The following is a 27,975-nucleotide window of genomic DNA, read 5'->3' on the forward strand; positions in this document are numbered from 1 at the left end:
GACATATCTCCTAGGCGTACGCGCAAGTCCGTTCCGGGCCATGTCGAGAAGAGATGGGCCGAACTGGTCTGACCTATTGGTATATAATAACGCCTGGACTTTTTTTTCCCGGCTTGCTGAGCATTATACCTCCATGATAACAATCGACTACAGCCGTTATGCTGGAGATTCTCGTCACCTTCCTGATATTCTGTTTCAGACGCATCCGCGGTCTGTGGTATCTGGCCCGGGGACCAGAAATCATCGACAAGGCGTATATTGCAGTGCGTGAACGTTCCTCATTAGGTAGTGATACGTTCTGACTGAAACAGGCAGAGGGGAAGCCCTTCAAGATATCTACTCCCTCGAATGATCACTTGTTGGTTACGTCGAACGAGCATATCGCGGAGCTGGTCAACGCGCCGCTTCAAAACCTGTCACTACATGCTGTAGCTAAAGAGGTATGTCCCCTGGCCCCTGTTGAAGCAGAAGGTAACACAAGATGTAGATTCTACAGCCTAAATACACCATGTTTGGCTTTGAGTGGCAGGACCAACGAGGTGTCGAGGGGACCGGCTTTGTCCGTGCCTTGCGCAGTAGGCTTACGGCTCACCTGCCTATCCTAATGCCTGAGTTGCAGAGGATCGTCGAGACTGCCATTGCAGACGAGCTTGTTGCACCTGGAAGCGACGGTAAGTGGGGGCCGCCCCAGTCATGCTTGATTCCATCTGACTGCAGCAGGATTCGTGCGTTGCAGATTGTTCTCTATGATCAAGCGAACGGTCACCAAGGTCAACAGCTTTGCCTTCTTCGGGGAGGAACTTGGTACGACTACCCTTGGCATGTCAGACACCGCCAGGCTTATTGTGTCGCAGCGCAGAATCCCGAGTTCACCGCGGCTGCCTTGGAATTCCCGCAGAGGGTTATCCTAGCCGCTGAAATTTTGCGTATCACTCCGGGTTTCCTCCGACGGTGGGCACTTGATACAAAGCAACTGAATAGACTTGGCTGACCACAACAAGGTCCGTTGCGAACCTAGTGACGCGACAACACTACGCCGTTAGGACACTATTCCGCTATTTGGAGCCCGTTGTGGAGAAGCGGTTAGCAACGAGGGCCAACTCGACCAGGTCTATGCAAGAGGATGCTCCGGTGGGACTCAGCTGGGACAATTTTTGTCGCTCGGCTAACCGCCTGCAGATGGATTGCATGCAGTGGCTGATTGACACGTCGCCACGGAAAATACAATGGACCACGACCAGGATGGTTGGTGAGATTATCGCCGTCTGGTTTGGTTCGGTGCACCAGCTGGCAATGGTGAGGCCGCATTCAGCAAGGAGGAACCGTTTTTTGGGATCAAAAAGGAAACTTTAAAAGCTAATCGTTTAGCGGTAACTTAGACCACCACATACGCCATCGAAGATCTCTGTCTGCATAGCGACTATGTTGAGCCGCTTCGAGCGGAGGTCCAACAATATCTCGCGGGCTCGTGCAGGAGGAGGGTGGCTGAGATGCCCCTCCTCGACAGTTTTGTGCGGGAATCGATTCGCTGCACTAACTCGGATGCAAGTGGGTGTTGGCAATCCTTGTTGGATGATAGTACATGCAACCCTTGCTGATGTAGGCAGTTACCGTCCGACGAAAAGCGCTGACACCATTCGTGTTCTCCAATGGACTCGAAGTCGCAGAGGGTAATTGGGTATGTATCCCGCAACGAGCGATGATGCGCGATCGGATCAGATACCGGAATCCGCAAGCATTCGACGGGTTTCGATTCGCCAGAGCAAATAAGCAATTACGCGCGGGAGATGTGTCTCTGGACGTGCCCGAGAATAGCCCTCTGACGATGACAGATGTTAGCGTGGACTGGCCAATTTGGGGGCTGGGAAACACGGCCTGGTGAGGGGAACTAAGTCAACCCCTCATTGTTATTTTTGTAAGACATACTCTGAAGCTGACATGCTTGATGATCCATAGTCCCGGCAGGTTTTACGCCGCAACAATCCTCAAGCTGATTATGGTGTGTATTCTGGAGAAATGGGAGTGTCGGTTGGAAGATCCCAAGAGCCAACGGTGGAGGACGTGGCGGTCAAGCATAGTCCCCCGTGAAGGGACGGTTGTACTGTTCAAGAGAAAAGAAGAAGCGTTGACTGGATGATGGTGATGACGATAAGGATGATGCTTTGAATAGTGGTTGGCTATGGGGCAATCCTGCAGAGTGTAGACGCAGCTAAAAGCAGATCGACATCCGAGCCACCTCCACCACACCATAGCAGCCTCGGTGATGGTGACATTCAGGTCTCAGTTTGCTTTTTTCCACTGCCTTTACTCTCTGCACGTTCTGCCAACAATCCAATTAACTGTTTACAGTGGAATGGACTATCCACTTTCCCATCATACCCTGTAAGCGGCCCCCCTCCAAATAAAAGCTGCAGAATGACATCCCACCAGTCAGAGGATCAGGTCGTATCCCACACTTGTCAACTTCTTCATCGGCTGTAAGGCTGGCTGCACGTTGCCTCCAATGGATGCTCATTCGACTGTGGTGTAAAGTAGTAAGAGTGTTCCGCGATCATCTTTACCTGTACGCTGTATGGAGGAGGAGTCATGGACAATAATTTGAGATATACTCCTCACTAGTAGTTTTTAGCTTTCATGAATTAAAGAAGAGGATTCGAGTTTCTCGCTTGAAAAATCATTTTTGGTTACGGATTATGATCATCAAATCCTCTGCGTCATACACTTCTCGATCCTTTGTTGAGCTGGAATAAGCGCAAAGCATAATTGATCCCACAACTTAAAAGAACAAAGAATAACCCGTGATCCGATGCTCGGAAACCTGGAACTAGAGCTATCTAAGATTTACTTACAAAGCTAATACCTCGAGCTCTTTGTTCGGGGGAGGAGCTACTTTTAGGCAATAAATATTGGCATGTAACACTGGCCTGGCTGCATTGCGAGCAGCAAACGGGCTGCCCCCAATAAAGTCAACAGGCGCATTTAGATTGAAGTAATACTCAACGTCTCACTCTGTCCTCACAGCTCGATATATCTGGGCAACAGACAGCATGATAGTTTCCATGCTGTATTCGCATAATGTCTTCCCTCCCACCAGGAACGGATCTTTGCGCCATTCCAGCGGCTGAACCTCCACCAGGCCAGACATCCAACTTCGTAAACCCACCGAACTTGGCCGCTGAGACCATCGCTGTGACAACAGTGACGCTCGCTTGGGCGACACTGTTTTCAGCAGCGAGGCTGTATACGAACTTTCGCAAGCTGACTTGGGCTGACGGTACGTTGCGAACTAGCGATTCTAGAGCTTCCCGAGATTGAGAAGATATTGACGAGCGCTTGTAGGCTTTGTGGTCATCGCGCTGGCGCTGTCCGCGACATACAATGCCTTGGTTCTGGATAGTCAGTTTCTGCTCCATGAGATTCATCGCAGATTTAGACTGATGATCCGTCTAGTGCTCAAATACACCCGTCATCAGTGGGATATACCCGCCTGCTGGTTTACCGCCAGATACATGAAGGCATGACAATTCCTGTTGCTTGCTCTCCGAGTGCTTACCATGCAGTTCTCCAGATTCTCTACGCACAAGGCACCATCCTTGGACCCGTCATCTTCTTTGCGAAATCCTCCATTTTCCTACTATGTCGACAGATCTTCACCATCCAGAAACCGATGAAATACGCCATCCGGTTCGGTCTGCTCTTCACTTTTCTTCTTTACTGGCCAGGCGTCGGTCTGGAATCGTACTACGCCGCACCGCATATCGGAGAGACATGGGAGGATCTGCTGGTCAACCACCGACCAGAGAAATTGATATACTGGGGTATCGTGCAGGGAGCCCTCTCCGTGGTTCTGGACATCTACATCTTCATCCTGCCGCTCCCGCTTCTCTCGAAGCTGCAACTTCCGCGCAAGAAGCGATGGAAGCTCTTGATCATCTTTTCGACCGCCATGATGTACGTGAAACCCCATACCAGAAACGCGAAGAGATACTGAGTAGTGCAGGGGTATCGTCGCCAGCGTCATCGCACTCGTTTTTCGCATTCAGCTGCTAACCACCTCTGACACCACCTATACCCAGAGTGCGCTCTTCATCTGCGTGTACGCTAGCTCAGGAAAGCCATCTTGAGACCCCGCTGACAAATGACAAACCAGAAACGTCGAGAACAACGTCGCCATCATCGTCAGTTCGATGCCCTTCTTCGCGGCCTTTTTCAGAAGCCACATCCTCGAATCGGCCCTTCTCAAGTCTCTACGCTCAAGACTAAGCTCTAGCGGGGGCCGCTCCGTCATCGGAACGGTAGACCATCATATGCCCAAGGATAAACCGTCCCCATCGCATCTCCTGGACGATACGACGGGTCAGTACCATGAGCTGAGAGACTTTGCTTATGCAACGAACACCAAAATACAGGCGGGACGGGGTGGGGAACGGCCGTCAATGCAGGGAAGGGGAATCTCCCGTGAGGTCAACATTGAGCAGGAGATTCGGGAGTATTCCATTGTATGATATCACTGGTATTGTTGGAGTAGACAAGGATCTTGTCGGGGACCTTCTGTTAATAGTAATGATAATCGCTGTTAATATTGTATGATTCATTCACATGCTTCAGGATAACGCTTTCGACTTGTTCTCGACCGTCGCCTCGAGACAGACGGACGGCCCGTCCCTGCAACTTCCTGTCCAGTCCAGTCCATCATTTTGGCCCCTCGCGTCGTGTTCAACTTTCTCCGATATTCGATAATGTCAATCAGATAGGATTCTCGAGAGAATACTGCCAACCAACGGCAACAATCAAGCAAGTAGAACCCGCGTCCTACTTTAGTTACCGCGGATCCCGACATGATTCGATGGAAACAGGCAGCGATAGTCATGCTTTAAAATAGAAACATGTTATTTATTTGCGACACTTACACTTGCACGGACAGGATGCAGGATGTGATGGCCGAGCTTAGCTGCAGATACAGGAATTACAGGATGCAGTAGTCCAAACTGGGCAAAGACTCGGTGAGTCTCCGTTAGTCTTCCCAGCCTGATCTGTTCCCCTCATCTGCTCATCTCGTAGGTCTCTTTCTTCTTCACTATTTGTACTTTATAGCTGAAGCCAAGCGTTGTTACAGTTTAGGTTGACATCTTGGGTATACTGTGATGTTCCTTTGGAGATTGTCAGTAGGATCCTCACGATTGAACAACAGGGAGACTAGAGGGACCCTTGCCAGAATCCAATCAACTCCTATCTTACCGTAGCACAATAATAGTGAATGATAATAGACGCCTGCCTGTTCTCGTTAGGCAATCACATAAACAACATCTCCCCATCGCAGACACAATCCACTGTCAATCTCAATCTCAATCTCAAACAGACACCATCCGATCTTAATCGTCCAACTCCAAGATACGACTTCAATGCCCAAAACCATCCTCATAACCGGCTGCTCAGCCAACAGCATCGGAGCAGCTCTCGCCCTCTCCCTCGCCAAACGAGGCCACCACATCTTCGCCACCGCCCGATCACCCGCTAAAATCCCCTCCCCACTGACCACCCTCTCCAATGTCACCCTCCTGCAGCTCGACGTGACATCTCCGGCCTCCGTCGCCGCCGCCGTCCGCGCCGTGCAGGATCACGGCCACGGGCTGGATGTGCTGGTCAATAACGCTGGAGCGGGGTATACCATCCCCCTGCTGGACGCGGACCTGGAGCACGCGAAGCAAGTCTACGAGACGAATGTGTGGGGTGTGGCACGGATGATACAGGGATTCGCGGACCTGCTGGTTGCCAATCGGGGGAGGGTAGTTAATCTCAGCAGTGTGGGGGCCGTTGTGAATACGCCTTGGATTGGTATCCCCTCCCCTCTTCTCATTTTTCTCATCTCTTCTGTTGCTTTCGGACGCATGTTTCGTGTTGGGGTGGATAATGGGTTAATGTGGGCATCGTGCAGGGGTATATTCGTCATCCAAAGCGGCCGTCATGCAGATCTCCGAGACGCTTAGGCTGGAATTGGCCCCCCTAGGCGTCGGCGTTGTTTGCCTGATGGTGGGCACCGTCAGCACCTCGTTCCATGATAATGAGCCGCGGGTGGTTTTGCCAGCGGGCTCGCGCTATGCGGCGATTAGGGATGTCATCTCGCAGTGGGCGACGGGCCAGGCGGGGCCGAAGGGGTGCTCGGTTGCGGAGTTTGCAGAGTCGATTGTAGATGATGTGTTGGGGGCCAAAGGCAGCGGCAGCGGGGGGTTGGTCTGGAAGGGACCAAATAGTGCTGCTGTTAGGATCTTGTCGCGCTGGTGTCCGGTCTGGTTGTTGGTGAGTTATGAGTTACGTTCCTCGGTGATGTGTCGAGCTAACGGTTTAGGATCGGATGATGAGCAATGGGCAGGGATTGGATGAACTGGAGAAGAGTGTAAAGAGTTGATTGCCTCCATGACTAGCTACTGAAAGGAATTTTGAAACCACCAGGCGTCTTGTTCTTGAAGACCCCCTTTGGATCCACGGCCTGGCTCACTCGCTGCAGCTTCTCGACTCTCGCCTTTCCATAGGTAGCGATCGGATCCTGCCACTCGGCGGCGTAGTTCAGATAAACGTATGGCTCGTAGGCATCCAACTTGCGCGCGTCGTCTTCAATTCTATCAAAGAGTGCGCGCGCGGCTTGCTCAACCTTCGCATCATCCGCCTCATTTTCCCACGTAGCATTGAGGAGGGTGACAACCAGGGCGCCAGAAGCCTCCGACAGACCCATAGAATTCGTCGTAGAAGCCCGAGCATAGATTGCAGGTGGGAGCGGCTCCAACGAGATGGACCACACAATGCCAGGGACATCCTCGATGGCCGCCAAACTAGCACTCCACCGTAGATACGTCGCGTTGAGCATGGGGACAGTCGAAGCATGTGTCGTCACGGCAGACAATTGTCTACATCGTCAGTGCTCCCTGCATGTAATTACGGACAGAATGCATACCTCTTCCCATTCGGCGCAAACGAGCCCTGCTCCAGCGACATCTCATGCACGCTCCTCAGCCGCATCGTACTGAACATCGACGGGATCTCCATAATCGGCTCAAAGACAGCCGGACACTCCTCAGCCTTGGTATACACAACGCTATTAACCACCGCCGCGCCCTTTCCCTTCGCGAACCCAAAACTGGTAATCAGCGACGCATACTCATCATACCCCTTCGCCGAGTTCAGATCTGCAAACGCGCGCAGCTGCGCGTCAATCGTATCAAGGGCACAGTAAACAGTCCCGCCCCAGATAGGCCCCTGCTCAAACGCACGGAAATCGACCCTTGTAACGATGCCAAAGTTGGCCGCCCCGCCGCGGAGTGCCACAAGAAGATCGGGGTTTTCGTTCTCGTTCGCCTGCACGACCGTCCCGTTCGCAAGTACGACCTCGAAATTAGTTACGGTGTCGCAGGTCCACCCGTACCGCGGCGAGAAGTAGGAGATGCCCCCGCCGATGGTGAGCCCGCCCACGCCGACCTGTGCCGCTCGTCCGCCTGCAACGGAAAGACCAAGCGGATCGAGAAAAGCGTAGACGTCACCCCAGGATGCGCCGACGCCGACAGACACTGTGGTGCAATCTTCGCTAAGAGTGATGGCATTGAGGGCGCGCAGGTCGATGGTGATGCCGTTGGCGATGTTGCATGCGCCGCCGAAGCTGGTGTGGCCGCCGGAGCGGATGGCAAATTGGCAGTTGCTGTTTGTGATGGTGATGACTGCGGTAGAGACTTCTTCTACTGTGGTGGGGGAGACGATGCACAGAGGCTGGAGGTTGGAGTTTTGTTGTGCGAAATAAGAGTCTATGCATGATTTGTAGCGATTGGTGGGGGGGAATGAGACTTTGTCGCCGAGGATGGTGGATAGAGCGAGGCACTGTTGTGGTCAGTGTTGTAGTCAGTAGTTGAAGCGGGCAGAGGGTCTGAGGGTCAAAGGATCGACATACGCAGATTCTCATGGCAGAAGTAGAATCGACGACTGGATTGGTAGCATTGTCGCTGACGATGGGTAGCTGGTTGGTTTCCATCCTGCAAGGCCAGGTTAGTATCCGAGGACAAAGAAATGAATACGAGAAAAAGTAAAAAGAGATAAAGAAGATGAAGCAAGAAAGTCCGACGGGATCAGACTAGGAGTCATTTATTATACTTAGCCTGTGTCATGTTGGCAGTCCATGTGTCTGGCTCTGATTTCCTTACGCCTTTTTCCCCTCCCTTAATTGCAGTTCACCTCCGCCATCAGACAAGGATATACTCGTGGCCTCCTCGTGGCCTACTAGTCAGAATGGACGTTGGTAGCATTCTATTTGCTATCTCCATTCTACCCTCGTTCGCACTTGCAACATCCACTTGTGTAGGCGACTTTTCTTCCTGGTATACTACTTACTAACTCTGTGCAGTGTCAGGCTTTGACGAGTATCCTAGGCTCAAGGGTACTATATCCAAATAGCACGGCATATGAATCCTCGGTAAATTCATACTGGTCCCAGCAAGAGCAGCTGATAAGCCCTTCATGCGTTTTGTCAGCGACTTCCGCTGAGGACGTTTCCAAAGCGCTGCGAGTTCTTGTTCCCAAGGTCTGCAAGTTTGCTGTTCGCAGTGGTGGCCATGGAGCAATTGCCGGGAGTGCGAACATCCAGGACGGCGTGGCTATTGACCTCAGTGCTTTGAACTGGGTTGTTCCCTCAACGGACGGAAGCCTCGTGTCAGTCGGGCCTGGACAGCGATGGGGAAGGGTGTATGCAGTCCTGGACAGACTCGGAGTGTCTGTACCAGGAGGGAGAGATAGTCCTGTTGGAGTCGGGGGGACTACTTTGGGTGGTAAGTCTATCATCAACATGAATTTATCCTATCTGACAGGCTAGGCGGCTTCGGCTACTTTGCTACGGAAGCTGGTTTTGCCTGTGACAACGTTGTCGAGTTTCAGGTGGTCCTCGCAAATGGCAGGATTGTCAACGCGACAAGGGACAATGAGCACGATCTTTGGCTTGCTCTGAAAGGAGGGGCAAATAATTTCGGTATTGTAACGAACTTCATCTTCAGGACCTTTCCTCTAGGGCAGGTATGGGGAGGACACATTTACTACCCAGTGAGCACACTTGACCAACAGCTGGACGCATTCTATCGCTTCACATCCGATCCGAACTACGATGTCAAGGCCGGGCTCATTCACAACTTTGCATTCACCCCAGCCACGGGCCCTATGCTCACCAATCTATTAGCCTATGCCAGTCCAGAAGAGAACCCAGCGCCTTTCAGACAATTTACCTCGATCCAGCCTCAAACGATGGCCAGCACGAAAGTAATGACACTTGAAGCTCTCGCGGCCGAGGGAGGTTCGCTGTCCCCAAACTCTCGCCAGTAAGACATCACATTGACAACAATGACAAGTACGTTCTAACAACAGTAGACAACTCACATTCGCAGTCACCTTTGAGAACAATCTTGACCTGCTGAAGCAAGTCTTTGACATGTGGAATGCGAGCATCGCCGAAGTCTCAGCTATCCCCAGCATCCAGTGGTCCATTAGCATTGAGCCAATCGTCCCTGCTATAGCATACCAAGGTGCTATCAAAGGCGGGAATGTCCTGGGATTAGACGTACCCCGACAAGGTCTCGTCCTGGCACTGTTATCTGCTACATTCAACCATTCGCAGGAGTATCCCATCGTCAGCGCGGCGGCTGAGAAGCTCTCGAACAATATCATCGGCGCCGCAAAGGCAGCTTGTGCATATAATCCGTATATTGACCTCAACCATGGTGCGCCCTGGCAGGACCCTATAGCGAGCTATGGGGATAAAATACAAGCATTTTTGCGGCGGACTGCGAGAAAGTATGATCCTCAAGGTGTCTTCCAACGTCTGTGTCCGGGGGGTTTCAAAGTCAATTGAATGCAGTCAGCTTGTACATACATGCTTATATCCAATTCAGCATGATCAAGTTGATCAACCCGTGCTGTCACCTTTACGGCTCTGGGCTAAGACGAAAGATTATACCAGACATCCTCCGTAATCAAAATAGCAAGTGCACTCCCAAGCTGACCCTTGAGGGCACCGCTTCTAGACATTGATCGGAGGACACCACTTCCGCAGACCAACTAATATTGTCTTAGTTGTTGGAGCGTCGTGGACCGTTGCTGTTAGTTAGATTGGGATCTGAAGTAAAGTTGCCGAAGTTTGAACTTTATATAGCCAATATCAGTTTCTAGTCATAGAATGTGTCTATATTTATGGCAGTCGTTCACGTTCTTCCCTGATATGATATGTGCTTCTGATGGATAATCAAATCGACGCAAGTCTAAACATGAGCATGTCTCCTCCTCTTGATATGCGACCGTACACCCCGCCCAAATACCTTGATAGACCCCACCAACGAAGCCTTCTTCGGCGTGAGATCCTGGCCTGCATTCGGCGGACCAGGAAACACCTTGTTGCTGCATGATGCGTCGAGCGCCGTGCATTTGTCGGACCAGATCTGGCAGTGTGCTGAGCCGGTCGGGAGAGCCGTGTTCCAGCATACGTCGGCTTGATCCCAGCAGTTTTTGGATGACTATTTTGTCAGTTTGATTCTTTGATGAAATGAAGGGGAAAGGAACTTACAGCCCAGCAGCCCTGCTCGTCTGTATACGAGGGCACTTCAAATCCGCACCAGTTGTCTCGTTCGAGGATACAGCCTTCTGGCTTGAGGCCTTTGTTCTGGACGAGCATCGCGCGCTTCTTCTTTTTGTTCTTCTTGGTCTTGTTCTTGCAGACGTTGGCGGGGGCTGATTCTGTTTTCTCGGATTCGGTGTTGGTGGATGCGGCATTCCCAGATGCAGTATCGGCAGACTTCCCGGACTCAGTATTGGCAGATGCTGCATTGGTAGGCGTAGTAATGGCCGACTCAGTATCGGCAGACTTCTCGGATCCAGTGCTGCCGGACGCAGCAGGGGCAGGCGCAGCATTGGCAGATGCAGAATCAGACTTGTCGGATCCAGCATTGGCAGAAGCAGTATTGGTAGGGGCAGGACTGGCAGACACAGTCTTACCAGCCTGGTACACCGGCGGCCCATACATAGGGTACGGCAGCTCTAACGGCGTCTTGTAGATATTATACGTCATACCAGGCAGACTCAAATCATATGTCCCCTCGCCAATATTGACAGTGGCCGGCTTAGCCGTCCCAGTCGACTGCACAAACACCTGCGCACAACCAACATAGAACTGCGGATCGGGCGGGTTATCCTGCGCGGCATGCAGAGCCAGCAACTCGGGCCGCACAAGGTAGTATCCACCCTCGATATCAGCCGGGATCTGCACGGAGATATGCCCGTTATTCTCGATCATCTTCTCGGTGCACCATTTGCCGGCAGTTGCATCATAGTCCGACTGCCAGATCTTGAACCACCCGTCACCGGCAGCGTTGTTGTCGGCCGTCGCGTCGTCGACCTTCTTCATGTATACGGCGCAGGGACCCTTGTGGCTTTCGTCGATAGAGCCCGAGCGCGAGCCATCGGCGTATTCGCGGAACTCGAAGGTGAGGGTTGAGGATGCCTTGGCGGGGCAGACGCGCGCGACGGCTTTTTCACCGTCATATCCTTTTTCTGTTAGTCTTGATACTCAAAGCCATGGTATTGGAGGACTTACCACATGCAATGTCCTTGCTAGAGAGAGGCTCAATGGGGAAGCTCGCTTTGCTTGGGTTGCGGTTCATGCGCACACACACACCATCGCCTTGGTTCTCACCATCAACGTAGAGGGTCGTGAAGGTGGTATGAGCATGAGCAGATGCAGAAAGCAGTGCCAGCACTGCAAGGAGGAAGTTTCTATACATTTTGTTGATCAAAGGAATGAATAAGTGGGTAAAAGGAATGACAACTGCGTCAAGCAGATGAGAATGATGTGAGAAGGAAAACTTGCATCAACGATCAACATGATCGGCTCACATCTTGTTTAAATACTTTCAAATCCACAGAGAAAATGTAACAATGAATCAATGATGAAGGGTCAGCCAAGGGTCTTGCAATCTTGTAAAGTAGAGCGCTTAGGATAACGCCCTCGTTAAGCGCCTGCGCTGAATGGCTGGTGGAAATAAAGCAGGAGGGCCAACAAGGCAAGGGCCCATATCCACTGCATGTTTTGGTCAATTTCTCATTGAAGCTTTCAGCGATATTCGATGGATCGTGTTTCAGAAATGCAGGCGGAGATATTCTCAAACACGCCTTCTTCTTGGCAGGGCACTGGCAATCCTTTGTCCTGATGATAATAACTCACAATTGGACCACGGAGGTTTAGCCAGACGCCGGTTTGATGTGTCTAGTTTTGCTAATAATCTAATTCATGTCAAATGCCGCGATCTGAATGTAATTGGCATCCCTCAAAAGTCTATTGCATTTTGAATTTATGCTGAGATATATTGTACCCTTGTGGATAGCTTCATCTCCACCCGACTAGGATTGGCGCCGTACAATGGTCAGTTTTTGCGGTGGCGTACTGATACGGGGCTTTCTAATCCCCCTAATTTGCTTTCTTGCTGCTAACCTACAGGGCTCACTTTCGAAAGGGTCTCCTCAATTGCGAGTAGAGTACCATTTTGTCCTCAGCTTGGATATTGTTCAAATCTCAAGACTGTATCTAGTTCTGAATCTAGTGATTTGTCTATGACCAAGACGACGATCGAATAGTCCTTCTAACTAGAGTAGCAGGCAATCTATATTTCTAGATAAGGAAGATACTAAGACCAGAGGGGCCGAGTCAGGACCATCCAGATTATTGGCAAACATCTCCACCGTCTCGCAATGGCCTTCACCAACTCAGCCCCAGCATCCGGAGCCAAAACCCGGTTATTGGCACGCACCTGCATCCCAAATGACTCTCATGCGGCTCTGAAAAAACAAAATCTTCCTGTACCGGATCAAACTGCGGAAACGGCGAATACTCCCCCTGAATATCATCCTCCAAGGGAAGCTCATGCTGCAACTGGACATTCTGATGCTGCACTCAGTGCCCTCGGCCCAGCGTCTCTGCTGCACAAGCTCAACGAAACCGCCCATCCACAGCCCGTAGCAAACATGTCAACGTCTCCAACACTGGCGTATCAATCCCTAACTCCTTCGCCCTCCGCAACGGAACCCCCAAAATAACCTCAATCTCCATCGGCCTCCCATTCCGACAATCAACCTGCATACTACTCCCAATCCCGGGTAACGCATTGATCTTGTCCATCAATCTATCCACAAGCCCTTCGTCAAGGTTAACACCACACCCCCTGCCCACAGCAATAACCTCCCCCATCAGACGCCTCGTCAACGGCGCCGCGTCCGCAGACGAAGTCAACCACGTCTGCGTATCAACCATCGTCAGCGCGGTAATCGAGTTCCACGCCGCGTTCCAAACTACTTTCTCCCACCGGGGGAGCTGCATATCCTCCACAACCTGGAACTTCGTCCCCCCGACCGTCAGGAAGGACGTGAACTCTTCCAGACGGGAGTTCTCAACCGAGACTTCAACCGAAGGATTCGGGAAGAGCCCAATCTGCAGATCCTCGGATTTGATGTGCGTGATCACACCCGGTGAGGTCTGCGTTGCGCCTACCCATGTCTAGACACGTCAGCAGCAGCAACTACAAAGTGAGGGGTGAGTCGGGGCATACCACGCAGGTCAAAACCGAGCAAGCCGGAAATGCCCGTCGGAAGGGCTCCTCATTCCCCACTCCGTTCTGGATGATCACGAACGTGGTGTTGTCGTCTACCGCAGGGCCCAATTGCGCGGCTACGGCGTCTTGATCGATGGCCTTGTTCGCGCAGATGATGTAGTGATATGGATGTGTTACTTCAGATGGTGACTTTATCACTACAGTTGAGGTTAGACTAGAGGTTGTGATAGCGATGCAGGCAGCCTACCCAGATCAGGATGGAAGCGGTGCTGGCCGTGGTTGGCGCTGTCGATGTAGATGCCCTAGTATCATTAGTAGGTAAGTTTCAGAGGTGCTAGATGCTTACTGCTTACATTCTTGACGACAGCTTCGTAGTTTGATCGAGCGACAACTGTCAGGCGGACACGGTTGGTGCGGTGCAGAATGAAGGCGTAGAAGGAGCCGATCCTGGGGTTATGAGTATTCTATAGAGAATATATTCAGGTAGACTTACGCTCCTAGACCATAGAGGAGGACGTTAATCTTTTCTTTTTCCATGTTGTGATATGGTACGTTTGGTGCGCTGTACCTGGTGTTCCATATTCATCGTTAAATTGACGCCGATTGCGGGGTTGGCATAGGCCGATCTCGGTTGTTTCCGGTAATTCAATCAACTTACTGAATTAGCTGCTCTATATAAAGCCTCTCTACGTTGTTGGTAATGACAATGCAGGTGATTGAATTGGTATTATAGTATATACATATTCCATCCGTTTGATATCCCCAACTCCATTTATATCAGGATATATATTCCCTATCTATGATACATGAACAGATCGTGTGCTAATCATTATTCCTGCCGATCGACCACCCGGGTCGTCGGATTCGTTGCCTCAGGGCTTCTTGCCTCAAGGCTTGCTGCCTCAGGACTTGCTTCAGAGCTCGAGTCAGAAGTGTCCGTACCTAAATCACGCAGCTGGATAGCCCCCGACATCTTGAACTGATCCTCGAATTCACCTGCCGCTTTGTCCTCGGGCGGTTCCTCGTCCACCGCATAGCGCCAGTGACCATCCGCATTGAGGAACATCCGGAATCCGTACCGCTTGTTCAGTCGGTCAAGGTGGATCCGTCTCTGCATGCTTGTCCAAAAATAGGTGCCGCGGAAATCCTGGAGCATGCGACTGTGAGCAATCCAGGGCATCACTGCACCAATGGACCGTGGCACGCGGGGACCCTTGAAGCGGCCCCGGCGTGTGCCAAAAACAATAAGAACGATCAACGTATCGAGGGCGATGATCATCAATGCAATAGCTAGAGAGGGGATGGACGGTACCATAGTCCATGTGTTGTAGATCACCGTCGAGTTCGGAGCGGCTTGCGGTTTGTCCAGCGGCTGCAGGTAAATACCCCTCCAGATGGTAAAATAAGTGCTATAGACCCACTGATAGACGATTCTGGACATGTTCATAAGGTCTTCAGGGTTAAGAGACGTAAACCCCGGATCTCGACGCCTGTACAAACGTGCAACTAGGAAACCGGCCCAGTCATACGACGTGATGTATGTCTTGCGATCATAAGTCGAATTGCTGATGTAGCTCTGCGGGATGGCCGCAAAGACCTTGTTGAACTGTCCCATGCTGATGGTCGCATTGTCGTACATGGGGCCAGATGTGATGGCTGTACCGGCAATGGGGCTCAAATCTTGGATTTGGCCTTTCGTATCGAAGGTGATCGAGTAGTTTTCCAACTTGATTCTGGGTTCGCAGTGCAGAGCAATAGTGTTTCGGTCGGTTATGGGCGATCCGGCAGTGTAATTCCACCGACCCAGAACCACCACAGTGGATGTCTGGCAATCAGACGTTTCGTCTTCGGTAACCACCGGAGACAAAAAGTGAATGGAAAGTGTAATGTCCTCATGTGGATGCTGCAGCATAGTCATGTCGACTTTACAGTGCCTACTGGGATCGTCAAAAGTCTGATATTCCCAATACGTAGATCCATTCTGGGGATTCACAACCAGACTATCGACGATAGACAACTCTTGACATGCCAGGTCCGCTCCGATACCCAGCGTGTTGGCCCCGTACAGGGCATCAGAATCCGGATCCTTGATCGTGATGGGAACAAAAGAGTGATTGGCACTCGTCCATGGGAGTATCGACACTCCGGTGGTGATACTGGTCTGGATGATGTCGTATTCAGTGAAGTCTGCCGCAAAATCGGTTTGCTGAAAAACAGCATTGCTGTAGTTGGTGACCAGTGACGAGGTAGGGAGAGAGGAGCTAGTCATCTGTTGTGTGAATAAGCCACCAGCAACGACGGTAAGAGCCGTATTGGCGACACATGCCACTGATATCAGGAGCAACAAAATATGACGGTGTCGTACGGCTTTCACCAACACTGCCAACGGCGTCTGCGACGAGTAGTTCATTGACAATGAGGCCTCCGCCGTAGCCCTGCCGCGCTGAAGGTGCACCCAAGGTTCAAGGATGCTGACATTGCGGTGAATGGAGGTACAGAGAGAACCAACGGCCGAAGCAACTATGGACGGCAAAACTGACAGAACCACTTGAAAGAAGCTCGAGTCGGACTGCGTAAGATGTCGAAACTTGCCATCCCGGGTCAGTGAAGCAACGACCAAGCTCATGGCTGTGATCACCGCGGCGAGCAAGAGGAATTCAATAATAAAAAAGGGAATGACGAGAAAGTGTGGCATCGGATCAGCGCGCCTGCGCAGCTGCTCGTCCAACTGGATCGGAGAGCCGTCTGAGGTGACGATTGCGAGGCGTCTGCCATTCGGGCCCGGGCCAGGTTCCCAGCGCAACCAGCAATTCCGAAGAAGCCGACGGAGTTGTCGCGTGGAATACTGATGAAACTCAAACCGAGGATCGGCGAGAATGTTGGAGGGTCCAAACAGGTCTGTCACAATGCTACACATGGCTGCAACGGAGCACGGGTCGCTTTGAAGCACGTTTTCCCGGTTTTTGTACACGTGTAACAGCCCTAAGGTGATAACGACGCCCAGACCAAGAATGACCTCGGACCATAAAGCTGCGAAATCGACCACCGCGAGTGTGACTTGCCGGGTGAGCCGTGTCGCCGGTACGACGGCCGGGGCTTCGTCAAGATTGAAGAGTCGTCCCATGGTAAGCAAAAACGTCTGTTTAACGCCCCGCGTAACCTTGGATTCAAACTCTTCTTTTGTCATGACGTCTGACGAGTCCAGGACTACGACAGGCTCCAAATCACCTATTTCTTGACTAATAACGGGCAACTCCGTCACTTCGCGTTGGCCGCTGGTCTCGTTGATCCGAAAGAAGAGCATGTCGCTGGTATAAGGGGCTCTATGGGACAGGAAGCCCTGAAACTCGTCAATGTTGAACTGATCGTCGGTTAATTTGGTGGTGGTGCCGGGGTGTATGTCAACTGAGGTGATGGAGCTATTGGCATGAAGCTGGAGCTTTGCGTCGGCCTTGCGATAGTCGATACTGCAGGCAAAAAGCGTTGCCGAGGATGCGAAGGTGACTCCAGATAGTGACATGTCATCCGCATCGAGGCCCGTGGCGCGCGTAGCGTTGACACCAATGAGTATGCCGTAGAGATCAAACGGGTTGCAACCGTTGGTGGTGAATGACTGGGAAACGTTGTCCGTCCAGACTGGCTCCCAGTAGCGAATCTGGACATAATCACTCGAAGGGAAGAATATGTTGCTGTATTGAAAGTCCAGGGTACACCTTTGATCCTGGCCGTGTTGCTGAAGCTGGACCCCCGTGACGTTCCATGAGATGATTGGCAGTCCGTCCGTCGTCCCGTTTGCGAAAACTTCCAGGCTGTCATTCACCATGACATCCTGGCAAGAAAGTTCTGACCAGTATATCGTTTGGTTCAGTGTCCATACCGTGCTTTCTCGGAAGTCGTCCGTGGGAATTTCCACAGGGGCCACGGCGTACTTGGCAGAGCGAGTCTTCTGAAAGGGACTGCCTGCCGAGAGAGTCGAAAAGTCCCAATTGTTCTTTTCCTGTGCGGTAATCCACCGAGCCTGGCTAGCGAGGTCCACAAGATCCGGCCATGTTCGCATGGTTTCGTCGCTCAGGATGCTTATTTCCCTCAACTCAAACACCGCACTCTGCAGAGCGGGTAGGAAGATCCGCATCAACACTGTGAGAAGTGATACGAGCAACACGACCCAATGACCCCTCTTGGCCGAAGTAAGTGGGGTCAGAAACGATTGACCAAAATTGTAATTGATGAATAACGTCGTGGCTGGAGTACCCTCGGGGCGAGAAAGTTGGAAATACGGCTCAAGCCGCAGGACGTCAAAGTCGATGAAAGACCAGGATGTGACGAGTATCAGGGCAACGATAACGGGCACGTAGTTGTAGGCGAATGTGGCGCGGCTGGAAAGGTCTGTGGTATCCTGGTAGAAGACGAGGCCTCCATAGCGATCGGTATATCGACGTAGTGCCTCAAGCACCGCCAACATTATCAGCATGAGAATACCGAGTATGGAGAGATATGTCGGGCGCAAGGCGAACGGCCGCCACCCGGGGGTTGGACTAGGGGATGCATGACGAGACTGGGATCGGTCGAAAGTTCGGAGATAGCGAGCTGAATGTAGGTAGTGGTCAACGAAATGTGCTGAACAAACACTGCTTTCACACAAGGATTAGTGTCTCACCCGTAAGCTGAAGCCAGACATCGGACAGCTTCTCCTGACGACCCCAGAACATGCTTGGAGAGCATGCGCTCTGAAATTAACGGCGGTATCGGAAGGTAACCAAAACGAGGACATCGCAGGACGCTCGGCTAAAGAGGTGTTTCAACCCGTAATAATTGCGGGATCGTCTCTGGTGATGATTGCTGAGACGGAGTGAGGACTTCTGCATGATGGATGCTGATAGAAATCGACGGCAGAGATGAAAGAAGAGAAGGGCCGGCCAGTCTCTTTGTGAGGATGACGCCTCAGGCCTGAAGATCGACGTCGAAGGTTCTCAGCTGTGCCAACTGCCAAGTATCGCCCTTTTGCCAAGACGCTCGACTTTTCCCCAATCGGGAGTCCTATGTACGATGTCTCGACCATTGGTTGGTCGTTGGATTGGATTGAGTGGGACCGGGCCATTACTAGCCAATGGACGACTCAGAAAACGAGGCGGAGTTGGGATCAGGGCACAACCACCAAGCAAATTAGGCTTAGCCCCTGGTCTTCCGTCTCGGCCAGACTTTCCACCGCCTAGTCTATCATTATTGTCGGTGGAAATATTATGCAGTGTAAAATTAGTTCGGGCACCTTTTTGGCCTCAATACCCTTCTTCGACCCCAGCTTCATCCGCTGGTCTATGGATGATAGCAGTGCATTCTGTCGAGCGGAGGATGAATTATTAGTCGAGGACATCGAAGTGATTTTCCACGGATTCTCCTCACCTTCGAACTATCAGTACCGGACGAATCAACCAGGGGACATAGATTTTGAGGCAACAAACATGATAGCATCACTCTTCAAGCAATTCGGGAAGACTGGCATGTCCGATGGTCAAGTGTTGGATGTGACAATAGGAAAGCGACGCTCGCCATGAATTACTCCCATCTTGATCGGTCAATTCCTTCAATACGTGGCATGGACCCGCCTGACTGTTGGCTGCGAGAACAAAGCAATGGTGCTTCATCATACGAAGTGAGGCATTCAAAATCAGGTTATGGACTGCTAACATCAGGAATGTTGCTAAACATGAGCTTGATTACCCCAGATGGCTTTTGTTGGGAAGATATGGAAGTTATCTTTCTCCTCCAAGACTATTGATATCAAGGGTTCCAGCAAACATCATGACTAAGGTAGCATATGTGATTTAACCTTACTTTAAAGGCTATACTCCTCTAGGACCCTTTTAGCTGCTATCACCTGAGTAATTCACTATCTATTCTAGAAATGTAGTGAATATCATCTCCTGCATGTAGGGAGGCGTTAAGCATCTTTTTACAAAGAGAAGATTATTATTGTCTCAGAGACCAGCTCTTTTTGAACCAGCTGCACCCCCCATCTCATACTGCATCTTGCCTATTCTGCAACATTGACCTTTCATCCTTGCTTTGCTGTGCTTTCTACCAGGATTGGTCTTGAAACTCATTATATCTGGACAAATCCTCTGCGCTCTGCTTTGAAAGATGTGGTCTTCGGTGAAGAGGATGTCACCACCAGACAGACGCAGCCGATTTGGAATCCACCTTGGAGGAAATTATGGACTGTCCAGGGTTCCAGCTATACAGCAACAGCAAGTGATTCGTGACGAGGCTTAATCACGATATTGCCACCCGGATGGAAGACCGCGATGCTCTTTGGGAACGTGTTTGGAGTGCTGGCGAAGCCAGTGTCAACAATTCCATCGCTTCCTTTGTACAAGCTATTGCAGATCTGGCCCCTCGGTCTGGGCGCTCAGTGGACGGCTTATACAACCAAGCTGAGGGTAGACTTTAGCACACGACGACGCAAAAGGCAACTGCCATGACAAATCATGGAGAGTTATCTCCCAGACTCTGAACTATAGTTCTACTATCCCCACGGCCAAATTCCCCAGACTGAGCGATGATCGGTCGCCAACAAGCAAGTACAGTCGATTTTCTTATAGTGAGAAACGGAAACCTTGATAGCAAGTGTCATGCCAGCTCTGAATTCTACGAACTTAAAGGCGGTGCAGACAACCTCAAGTTTAGCTACGGCCTCCTAGGGTTACTGATGGGATGTTGAAACTACAGAAGTCTCTTGGCTTCTCCCATACAATGCTACGTTTCACTTATGCAACTATAACGTGGCGGAAATAAAGCCTGCTCTCCCCCCGGTACCATTCGGTCATTCAACGATTTCAATCAAAGAAATTCTGGGTCCAATTCCGCCGAGTTTCGCGAGGCTATTAAGGCTTACGTCCAAGTGGGATCGGGTGACACGGATCCTGACCTTGCCCTTACCTTTCTCCAAGAACTTGATAAACTCCCTCGTGCAAAATCGACTCCAGAATGCAGGATTGGGAGCTCAGCCATCTCCTAGGGAGTCCAATCATAGGGGAGCATGCTGAGGATACTGATGCTGTGTTAGAGGGCTATAAATCAGGAACCCGGGAATTCTGGGTCTATGGCAACTAGACACGTTAAGCGATTGCAATCCGTGACTTCGTTTCGTACCCCTGCTATGGAGACGGGACTCTTTTGACCCAATTCTACAACTCCCACAGGAACAGAAGACGAAAATCATTGTGGGGCTACCAGGTACAATGGTATACAGATTTTGAGGCCCCAGGCTCGACCAGATGGCCAGCATTCATGGAGAAGTTACCGTGACTTTGCTGGCTCCGAAGTTCCCAGGTCTGCGAATTATGTCTGGGAGCCGCAATTTTACCATCACGTTCGGGAGTTTCACCATCCCCTATCCATGCAAACAGTTCACGGGAACGTCTAAGGACGGACAGCTGAATAATATCTTCTGTCAAAAATGTTGTCATCTGCTCACTGAACATGGAGACGCAAGTACGGCAGAGGTCGATTCAACTCTGAGCAACGCGTTCAATATTCTGCCGCAGCCTCAGTCACTGACACAACACACCAGTGGAAAGAGAAAGGTCTCAGCTGCCTCCAGTTGAGAGTGCCCCTGTCGCTCAGATAGCAAATTTCTTCATCCCAATCTCGATCATGGGCAAGGAAAGGTTCAACTCTGAAGCACTATCTCAAGGCCGGTAACCGAACTTCGCAAACGCGAGCCAGTAAATGACTCCAAAGAGTTCTCGCTCAAGGACCAGCGGTTCCATTCACAATCAAACTAACGTGCTCAAAGTGATGAGCAGTTTGGCTATGCCTAGAAGCAGGTGCCAACCCCCTATCCGCTCCAGAAGTGGACCTGAGAAGAAAGTATCCTCACTCCTCTCGTTGCTCTCGCCATGCTCTTGTTCTGATCTGATGCTGTTTCACTGTGCCAGTGAGTTTGAGAGGAAAAAAAGCACAGAACGTTTAGGCCACAGTTGGGTTCTCTTCTAGAATTGATCTTTATCCGGGAAAATCTTCTGATTCTCCCTGCCAGTGTGAAGTATATAATTCTGGGGAGACCCACCAAGTCGCATTTGTGGGCTTTGATCCAATGTCAACCTCGATGTTGGAGTATATATGGATACAGGATAGATGCTTTCACTACAAATCGTGCTGTCAATGTAAATCTCATAGTGTCACATGCTGCCTTTGTTAGCATATTGCTTAGAAGAGGGAGGTCAGTGTATCCTTCGGATTATCTCTGACGGCACTAGTGAAAAGTAGAAGTCATGAGACACAAGTCACCAAGTCCATGAAGCATATCGGAGACCCCGTTCATTTCTTCTCCCGGTTCAAGGTTGTAGTCTAATGCTCCACATTGACGTAACCCTCACTCGTGGAGTTATCGGGGCAAACCCCCTCAACCTCGTGCCTCTCACGGTGAACTGACAGAGGGGTGATGGCCAAACATTCAGGTCAAGTTGTCATGCCGGCTCTGCTCTCTTTTATCCCTGCTGCTGTCTGACGTGGCAATCTAGATTCTTCGAGCAGGTGTATGGCAGTCGACCAAGACTAAGCATCTCTGCTCTGTCGAATATTTTCCCGCATTCTGACCAGAAACTGACTCAGGATAAGCTCGGCGGTGTTTGCGGGGTAAACAGCTGGCAGATCTTGGTTGCCCTAAGGAAGTGCTATTGTAACTTTCCTGTCTTGTCCGACCAATGACGGCATCATTTGTGCGATGCGCGAAGATCAGCAACCCGACTATCTTGCATATAAACACCCCCTTTTCTGTATGCAGTTAGGGCTTGGCTTAGGTAATCACCGGGGTCGAATCAACAACTCATCACAGCGAAACCAGAAAGAGAGGGGGATCAAGGAGTAGGAATGGCTCTATCGACAGATGTTCTGCGTTGGCATCTGGCCGTGCATTTCACTTGGTTGACAAGTCACTATAGACCCAGTGCTAGGGTCCATGGAGAGCCCCAATCTGCCCTCCGAGAGGTCGATCCTCATCCCCCCCGCATCACTAATGTCGCCAAGCATGCAAAAACGGCCCAAATCCTGTAGATCAAGTCACCGAATCCTTCTTCTTTGTCTGGTGTCTTGCGTCCAGGCTGGAATCAGCTGCTATCTGTCGATTTTCGGTTCTCGATTTCCCCGAGAGTCCCACTGTTGCGGGGTCATCGTACCGCTTGTTGTATGTTCGCATGCAAGGGTTACAATGCTAAAGGCTTGGATTGTGCGGAGATGCGGTCATGCGATAGTAGCGACTCGAGAAAGGATGTTTTGTCATCATTTCGCGCTGCATGGAGTTAGGGACATGAAGACTGGCGGTCAGGCCAGTGAAAATTGTATATATACATCATGTCAATCCATGCAGGCATTGCAAGGACTGCTCAGCTCATGCAGTGTCAATCGCGGAAATTTTCTCATTGATTGGAGGTTAGCTGTGATCGACAGATATGTTCTTCTTAAACAAACTTCTTCCCCTACTGCTCGCCGGTAGGGTACTGGCGAATGTCTCTGAAGAGCGTCGTCATCATAATCATGCTCGGCAGACTGCAAGGTATGAACCCAAGGTCCCACCCCTAGACACAGACTGGACCAGTAAAGTCGGTACCAATCCATGGCCCGAGTATCCTCGACCTCAGTTGGAGAGGTCTGAATGGCAGAACTTGAACGGGATCTGGCAGTATCAGAATGCACCTGGGCTGGAAGCTGTCCAAGCTCCCCCGTTTGGGCAAGCCCTGACCAATGAGGTCCTAATTCCATCCTGCTTGGAGAGTGCTCTATCAGGTAATGCCATTCCTTTGGATTGAATAAGCAGAGAATTGACCACCGTGCAGGAATCCAAGGAAACCACACTCTTTATTCCTGGCTGTCCACAACTTTCACGATACCCAAGGGATGGAAACACCAGAACGTGCTGTTGAACTTCGGTGCTGTGGACTATGAGGCAACCGTCTTTGTCAATGGGAAGCAGGCTGGCTTCAATCGGGGAGGATATTTCTCCTTTACCCTGGACATCACGCAATTTGTCTCCTTCGACGGCGCAAATGAATTGTGAGAAACTTAGCCCAGCCTCATTTCCAAAGCTGACTTTACCAGGTTGGTCTTCGTGCACGACCCCACTGACAGCGGCGACTATGTTATACCAATTGGCAAACAGAGACTCATCCCAGCCCACATCTTCTATACGCCCTGCAGCGGCATATGGCAGAGTGTCTGGATTGAGTCGGCTCCAGCCAACTATATCACGGAGTTGGACATTAGTGCTGGGATGGACGGTCAAGGTGCGTGAAAGTGGGTCTAAGATTATTCCTTTGGAAACTGACAGTAAAAGTCAACGTAACCGCCGTCAGTGCCAGTGGAAAGTCGACACCAGTGGACATTACAGTCTTCGATGGCGGCTCAGATAAGAAAGTTGCATCCCACAAGGGTACATCCGACCAACCCTTCAGTTTCAAGGTTGAGTCTCCGAAACTGTGGTCGCCTGATTCTCCGACTCTGTATAACATTAGCGTCAAGATGGGAGCGGACGAGGTCAAGAGTTATACCGGCTTCCGTACTATATCGAAAGGAACTGTCAATGGTATCTTGCGGCCTTTGATAAACGGCGAGTTTACATTTGTCTTTGGTACGCTTGACCAAGGCTATTGGCCGGATGGTATCTACACTCCCCCAAATCGGGAAGCGATGGTGTATGACTTGCACTTTCTGAAGAGCCTGGGTTTCAATATGCTTCGCAAACACGTAAGTATTCATTATATCGGGGCGTGCATTGCTTACCGAGTACCTCAGATCAAAGTCGAGCCGGCCCTCTTCTACCGGGCTTGCGATGAAATCGGTCTTCTGGTCGTTCAAGATATGCCCTCCCCCCGACCATTGCAGTCGCGAAAACTGTCAAACTGCAACGACCAAACCATTTTGCCAGACGCTGCCCAGCAGGAGGAATTTAACAGACAGCTAGAGCTACTTGTAAAGCAGCACAGGAGCTACCCCAGCATTTTCTCATGGGTATATTCCTCATAACACTATCCTTCGATTCTTCACTGACAGTCTCAGGTAATCTATAACGAAGGCTGGGGTCAGCGAACGGACTATTATCCGGAGATCGAGTTAACGGAGCGAGTTCGCCAGTTGGATCCCACAAGGCTGGTTGATGCGACGTCCGGATGGATTGACCACGGGCATGGCGACTTCAGCGACAATCATCATTACTCATACCCTCAATGTGGCACGCCGTTCTACTCCATACAGTCAATTCCGCATGACCCAAGCAGAATCGCAATCCAGGGTGAATTCGGCGGTGTTGGCACAAATGTTTCTATCGAGCAGTAAGTCTATCGCTCCCACAGGAACAATCAGTCAGTTGATGGAAGTAGCTTGTGGAACAACATCGACGCCATCAACGCAATCAACCAGACTTACGAGATGGCCGATAATTTTGACATTTGGAACTACCGTAGCCACCTCCTTTTGAGCGAGCTCAAAGATCAAATCACGCGGTTTTCATGCAGTGGAGGGATCTGGACGCAAACAACCGATGTAGAAGGCGAAGTGAATGGTCTGTTGACTTATGATCGGAGACTAAAGCGTGTAGATGAGAAGATGTGGAAAGACGACATCCAGGCATTGTATGACGCGGCAAAGGCCAGGACTTGAGGTGTTTCACCCCGCCAAACGCGTGCGTGTTCTGAGCTTGTGACCTGTCTGGACATAATCACCTGATCGGTGTTTGTTAATATCAGACAAAAGTCTGTATTCATCAGGCCTGATGCATTATCTACGGCTTAAGACTTGAGATTAGTGCTTGCGTGTAGTCTATTCTGCTCTTCGCTCGTTTACCAGAGATTCATAGAGCCTAAAGAGACCGTTTGGATGACGTCTATTACACCAACGATGCAAATCATATTCAACCGACGAAGCGCTACTTAGATGTCGACTGCATAGTGTTTTAAGATGAATTCGACTATGAGTTTTGCTTCTCATCAACTTAAGCCTTCGGTTTGTATATTGTATGAACCTCCATCCTGCTATCCCGTAATAACATCAATCTGCCGATTGACTTACCTACTATGCATCAGTCTTGGCTTCGTTTCCATCCTAACGCACCTCAACCTCTCTCAAAGAGAATTGAGATCTGGATCCCATGTCACCTCTCTCTAATTGGCAGATAAAACCAGTCTTCTTTCTTGGATACGTTAGTACTGTACATGTGACGGCAAGCTGGGCTTGGACGGCTGCAGCTCATTGCACGTGACTCGAAGAGGACATCATCCCAAAGAGTTACAAAGCCACTCTTAGACTTCATAGCATTTCCCTGATACGGCATTGTCCACAGACGAGATGTACTCCCCAATAGTTATAGGGTATCCTTATATTGTCACGTGCAGCGTATGTGGGTCATCCACTCAGCCATGCGGAAATGCCGAAAGCTTAAATGTGACGCTTGCCTAATATGGTAGTATATTCTACGCTGTATTCCTACCTTACTGGGACTGACCACTGTCGGAGACTGAAACTCGACCGCGCTTGAAGAAAGCGAAGACTCGTTTGACATGCACCGGTACCTGACGGGGTTCATAACAACGGAGAGCACATTGATAGCAACTTTTGGGAAACACAAATGATGGTATATTTGATCAGCCTGTGCACGCACGAAAATGCTGAGTTGCAATTGCTGAAGATAGCGTGAGGGACAGACTAAATAATAAGTTCGGCCATAATAGAGGTCAGACAGAATACCAGAGATCAGAGGTCTAACCAAGAACTAGTAGCCATTGCCACTGTTCTCCCCCTTAGTTCAATGACGTCGGTCTGCTGAAATTCTCATTATCATTAGATAGAGGTTGTTCAGGACCCCGAAGTAGTTGAAGTAGCATTTGTATGAGTTTGTGGTCGACTGGGCTCACATCGACAGAATGTCAAACCGGGTGAGGCCGTTTCTCCTGTAACTACTACAACGCTGTCGATGTAGAGCTCTTCCACACATTACGCATATGCCGTATCCGCAGAGGGTAGTCGATTCCTTCATTGTAAGCACTACTTCCGGTAGCCTGCTATTATCGACCTTGCTATTATTAAGTGGCATTCAATTAAGCCTTCTAGAATCTGTCCGGAACCGGTCCCATTCAAGCCCCTCCATATCCAAGCGCTCCATTTCTCCAGCCTCAAAACTCCCCGCATCCATTTACTAGAATTGTCTTCTTTAGACTGAGAATGAATACACCGAAGACGATAATAAAATTGTATCTAAGCTAACTCCAAAAAATATCTACGCGCCATCGGCATTCTTTTCCGCTGCCGAATGAACATGCGAGGCCACTGATCCGGTCGCAGGGAGATCCGCAAACGCACGCGCCTATGACTTAGCGTCAGCCAGGCACCTACTAGAAAAGAGCCCAGTTTCCATGTCAAAGAACAGCAGCTCTTACCTCCTTGGAGGTTAAATTCCTTGCGTCGTCCATCGTGATCTCATTCAACGGCTTGCTCAAGACTTGCTCGGCCTTGGACGCCCATCGAATCTGGTCCGGATTCACCTGGTCTCGGGTGCTCTTAGCCCGGAAGACCTCAACCAACATGAGATATTCAAAAGCCTTACCTGTTAATGATTCGTCGGCAAGCTCTGCGCTCTGTTGAGTAATATAGGTGATTTCCTCGTCGGTGAGTGGTTGACTGTGTCGTCGGCGTTGGTGGACTCGTTCGCGAAAGCGAAGAGTGTCCATATTCTCGAGATCAGACATTATGTGGTGAGGGTGAGGCTTTACGTCGTAGAGCTTCCTTTGAAACACGCCGTCACATTCGCACGGCGGAAAAGCTATATAAATTGAATTGAGGCGGGGGCGGGCAGATGATGAAATGCCCATACACGTCAGGAATTTCCGAGAACTACCGTGAACCAAGGAAACCAGTTTGGCGCACTCGCCCCATACTTCAACCAATGTTAAGCAATAGAAGCTTGAATTCAGTGACACACCTGTGACGGCGTGGCAAACTCGTATTGCACGACAGGGCTATGAATCCATGGGCTGAGCCGGACACCAAGGGGTAACTTCGACCTACTGAGGGCTGGAGAGCTGTAGGCAGAGGACGCGATCGTAGCATCACAGCCAAGCTTCCACCGCCGTCACGGATGTGATTTCTCCAGCGCTTTAGCCAGTGTTGCTGATGCGAGTGTTCAGGCGTTCGTGGGGGACAGATCGGATTCCAAGAGGCTGCACGAGTGTTTGCTCAAGGAGAGTCAAATTGCTCCTGCGGCCGTAAACAACGTACAAGTTCTTTCATGCTATTCGAGGGAAGTATTAATGCTCTCAGACTGTGAGATGAGGATTACGGACGGGTTCTAGCGCACTGGCAGTCATGTTGTTCT

The 27,975-nt window shown here is 50.6% G+C and overlaps 10 protein-coding genes across 10 annotated transcripts, besides 1 other annotated feature; 5 read left to right on the forward strand and 5 right to left on the reverse strand.

The window, feature by feature from the left end:
- Positions 1–158: 158 nt before the first annotated feature.
- On the forward strand, positions 159–2,137 carry NFIA_089620 (putative cytochrome P450; the record flags this gene model as incomplete). The annotated part of the gene is made up of 7 exons (XM_001260901.1): positions 159–263; positions 312–440; positions 497–951; positions 1,044–1,131; positions 1,180–1,324; positions 1,608–1,878; positions 1,957–2,137. 7 exons carry the CDS (start codon positions 159–161, stop codon positions 2,135–2,137), a joined length of 1,374 nt encoding a protein of 457 aa, XP_001260902.1.
- Positions 2,138–3,075: 938 nt separating this feature from the next.
- On the forward strand, positions 3,076–4,505 carry NFIA_089630 (uncharacterized protein; the record flags this gene model as incomplete). Its single annotated transcript, XM_001260902.1, has 5 exons — positions 3,076–3,274; positions 3,340–3,396; positions 3,474–3,951; positions 4,001–4,096; positions 4,151–4,505. The coding sequence occupies 5 exons, from the start codon at positions 3,076–3,078 to the stop codon at positions 4,503–4,505; spliced, it is 1,185 nt and encodes a 394-aa protein (XP_001260903.1).
- Positions 4,506–5,402: 897 nt separating this feature from the next.
- On the forward strand, positions 5,403–6,406 carry NFIA_089640 (SDR family oxidoreductase; the record flags this gene model as incomplete). Its single annotated transcript, XM_001260903.1, has 3 exons — positions 5,403–5,835; positions 5,936–6,297; positions 6,347–6,406. The coding sequence occupies 3 exons, from the start codon at positions 5,403–5,405 to the stop codon at positions 6,404–6,406; spliced, it is 855 nt and encodes a 284-aa protein (XP_001260904.1).
- A 12-nt stretch (positions 6,407–6,418) lies between these two features.
- Positions 6,419–8,014, reverse strand: NFIA_089650 (FAD-binding oxidoreductase; the record flags this gene model as incomplete). Its single annotated transcript, XM_001260904.1, has 3 exons — positions 6,419–6,902; positions 6,950–7,863; positions 7,934–8,014. The coding sequence occupies 3 exons, from the start codon at positions 8,012–8,014 to the stop codon at positions 6,419–6,421; spliced, it is 1,479 nt and encodes a 492-aa protein (XP_001260905.1).
- Positions 8,015–8,268: 254 nt separating this feature from the next.
- NFIA_089660 (FAD-binding oxidoreductase) lies at positions 8,269–9,874 on the forward strand (the record flags this gene model as incomplete). Its single annotated transcript, XM_001260905.1, has 4 exons — positions 8,269–8,337; positions 8,384–8,804; positions 8,849–9,344; positions 9,394–9,874. 4 exons carry the CDS (start codon positions 8,269–8,271, stop codon positions 9,872–9,874), a joined length of 1,467 nt encoding a protein of 488 aa, XP_001260906.1.
- Positions 9,875–10,280: 406 nt separating this feature from the next.
- Positions 10,281–11,795, reverse strand: NFIA_089670 (lytic polysaccharide monooxygenase auxiliary activity family 9 protein; the record flags this gene model as incomplete). Its single annotated transcript, XM_001260906.1, has 3 exons — positions 10,281–10,532; positions 10,583–11,559; positions 11,609–11,795. The coding sequence occupies 3 exons, from the start codon at positions 11,793–11,795 to the stop codon at positions 10,281–10,283; spliced, it is 1,416 nt and encodes a 471-aa protein (XP_001260907.1).
- A 1,202-nt stretch (positions 11,796–12,997) lies between these two features.
- On the reverse strand, positions 12,998–14,153 carry NFIA_089680 (ketopantoate reductase family protein; the record flags this gene model as incomplete). Its single annotated transcript, XM_001260907.1, has 5 exons — positions 12,998–13,561; positions 13,614–13,813; positions 13,864–13,918; positions 13,970–14,063; positions 14,110–14,153. The coding sequence occupies 5 exons, from the start codon at positions 14,151–14,153 to the stop codon at positions 12,998–13,000; spliced, it is 957 nt and encodes a 318-aa protein (XP_001260908.1).
- Positions 14,154–14,445: 292 nt separating this feature from the next.
- Positions 14,446–18,325, reverse strand: NFIA_089690 (DUF3433 domain-containing protein; the record flags this gene model as incomplete). Its single annotated transcript, XM_001260908.1, has 2 exons — positions 14,446–18,203; positions 18,274–18,325. The coding sequence occupies 2 exons, from the start codon at positions 18,323–18,325 to the stop codon at positions 14,446–14,448; spliced, it is 3,810 nt and encodes a 1,269-aa protein (XP_001260909.1).
- Positions 14,484–14,530: a microsatellite.
- Positions 18,326–23,120: 4,795 nt separating the features above from the next.
- On the forward strand, positions 23,121–25,268 carry NFIA_089700 (putative hydrolase; the record flags this gene model as incomplete). Its single annotated transcript, XM_001260909.1, has 8 exons — positions 23,121–23,169; positions 23,217–23,399; positions 23,450–23,666; positions 23,712–23,896; positions 23,947–24,356; positions 24,405–24,620; positions 24,669–24,940; positions 24,989–25,268. The coding sequence occupies 8 exons, from the start codon at positions 23,121–23,123 to the stop codon at positions 25,266–25,268; spliced, it is 1,812 nt and encodes a 603-aa protein (XP_001260910.1).
- Positions 25,269–26,880: 1,612 nt separating this feature from the next.
- NFIA_089710 (uncharacterized protein) lies at positions 26,881–27,349 on the reverse strand (the record flags this gene model as incomplete). The annotated part of the gene is made up of 2 exons (XM_001260910.1): positions 26,881–26,967; positions 27,041–27,349. 2 exons carry the CDS (start codon positions 27,347–27,349, stop codon positions 26,881–26,883), a joined length of 396 nt encoding a protein of 131 aa, XP_001260911.1.
- Positions 27,350–27,975: the final 626 nt, after the last annotated feature.

The sequence above is a fragment of the Aspergillus fischeri genome, genomic scaffold (assembly GCF_000149645.3).
Source record: "Aspergillus fischeri NRRL 181 1099437636264 genomic scaffold, whole genome shotgun sequence".
NCBI lineage: Eukaryota > Fungi > Ascomycota > Eurotiomycetes > Eurotiales > Aspergillaceae > Aspergillus > Aspergillus fischeri.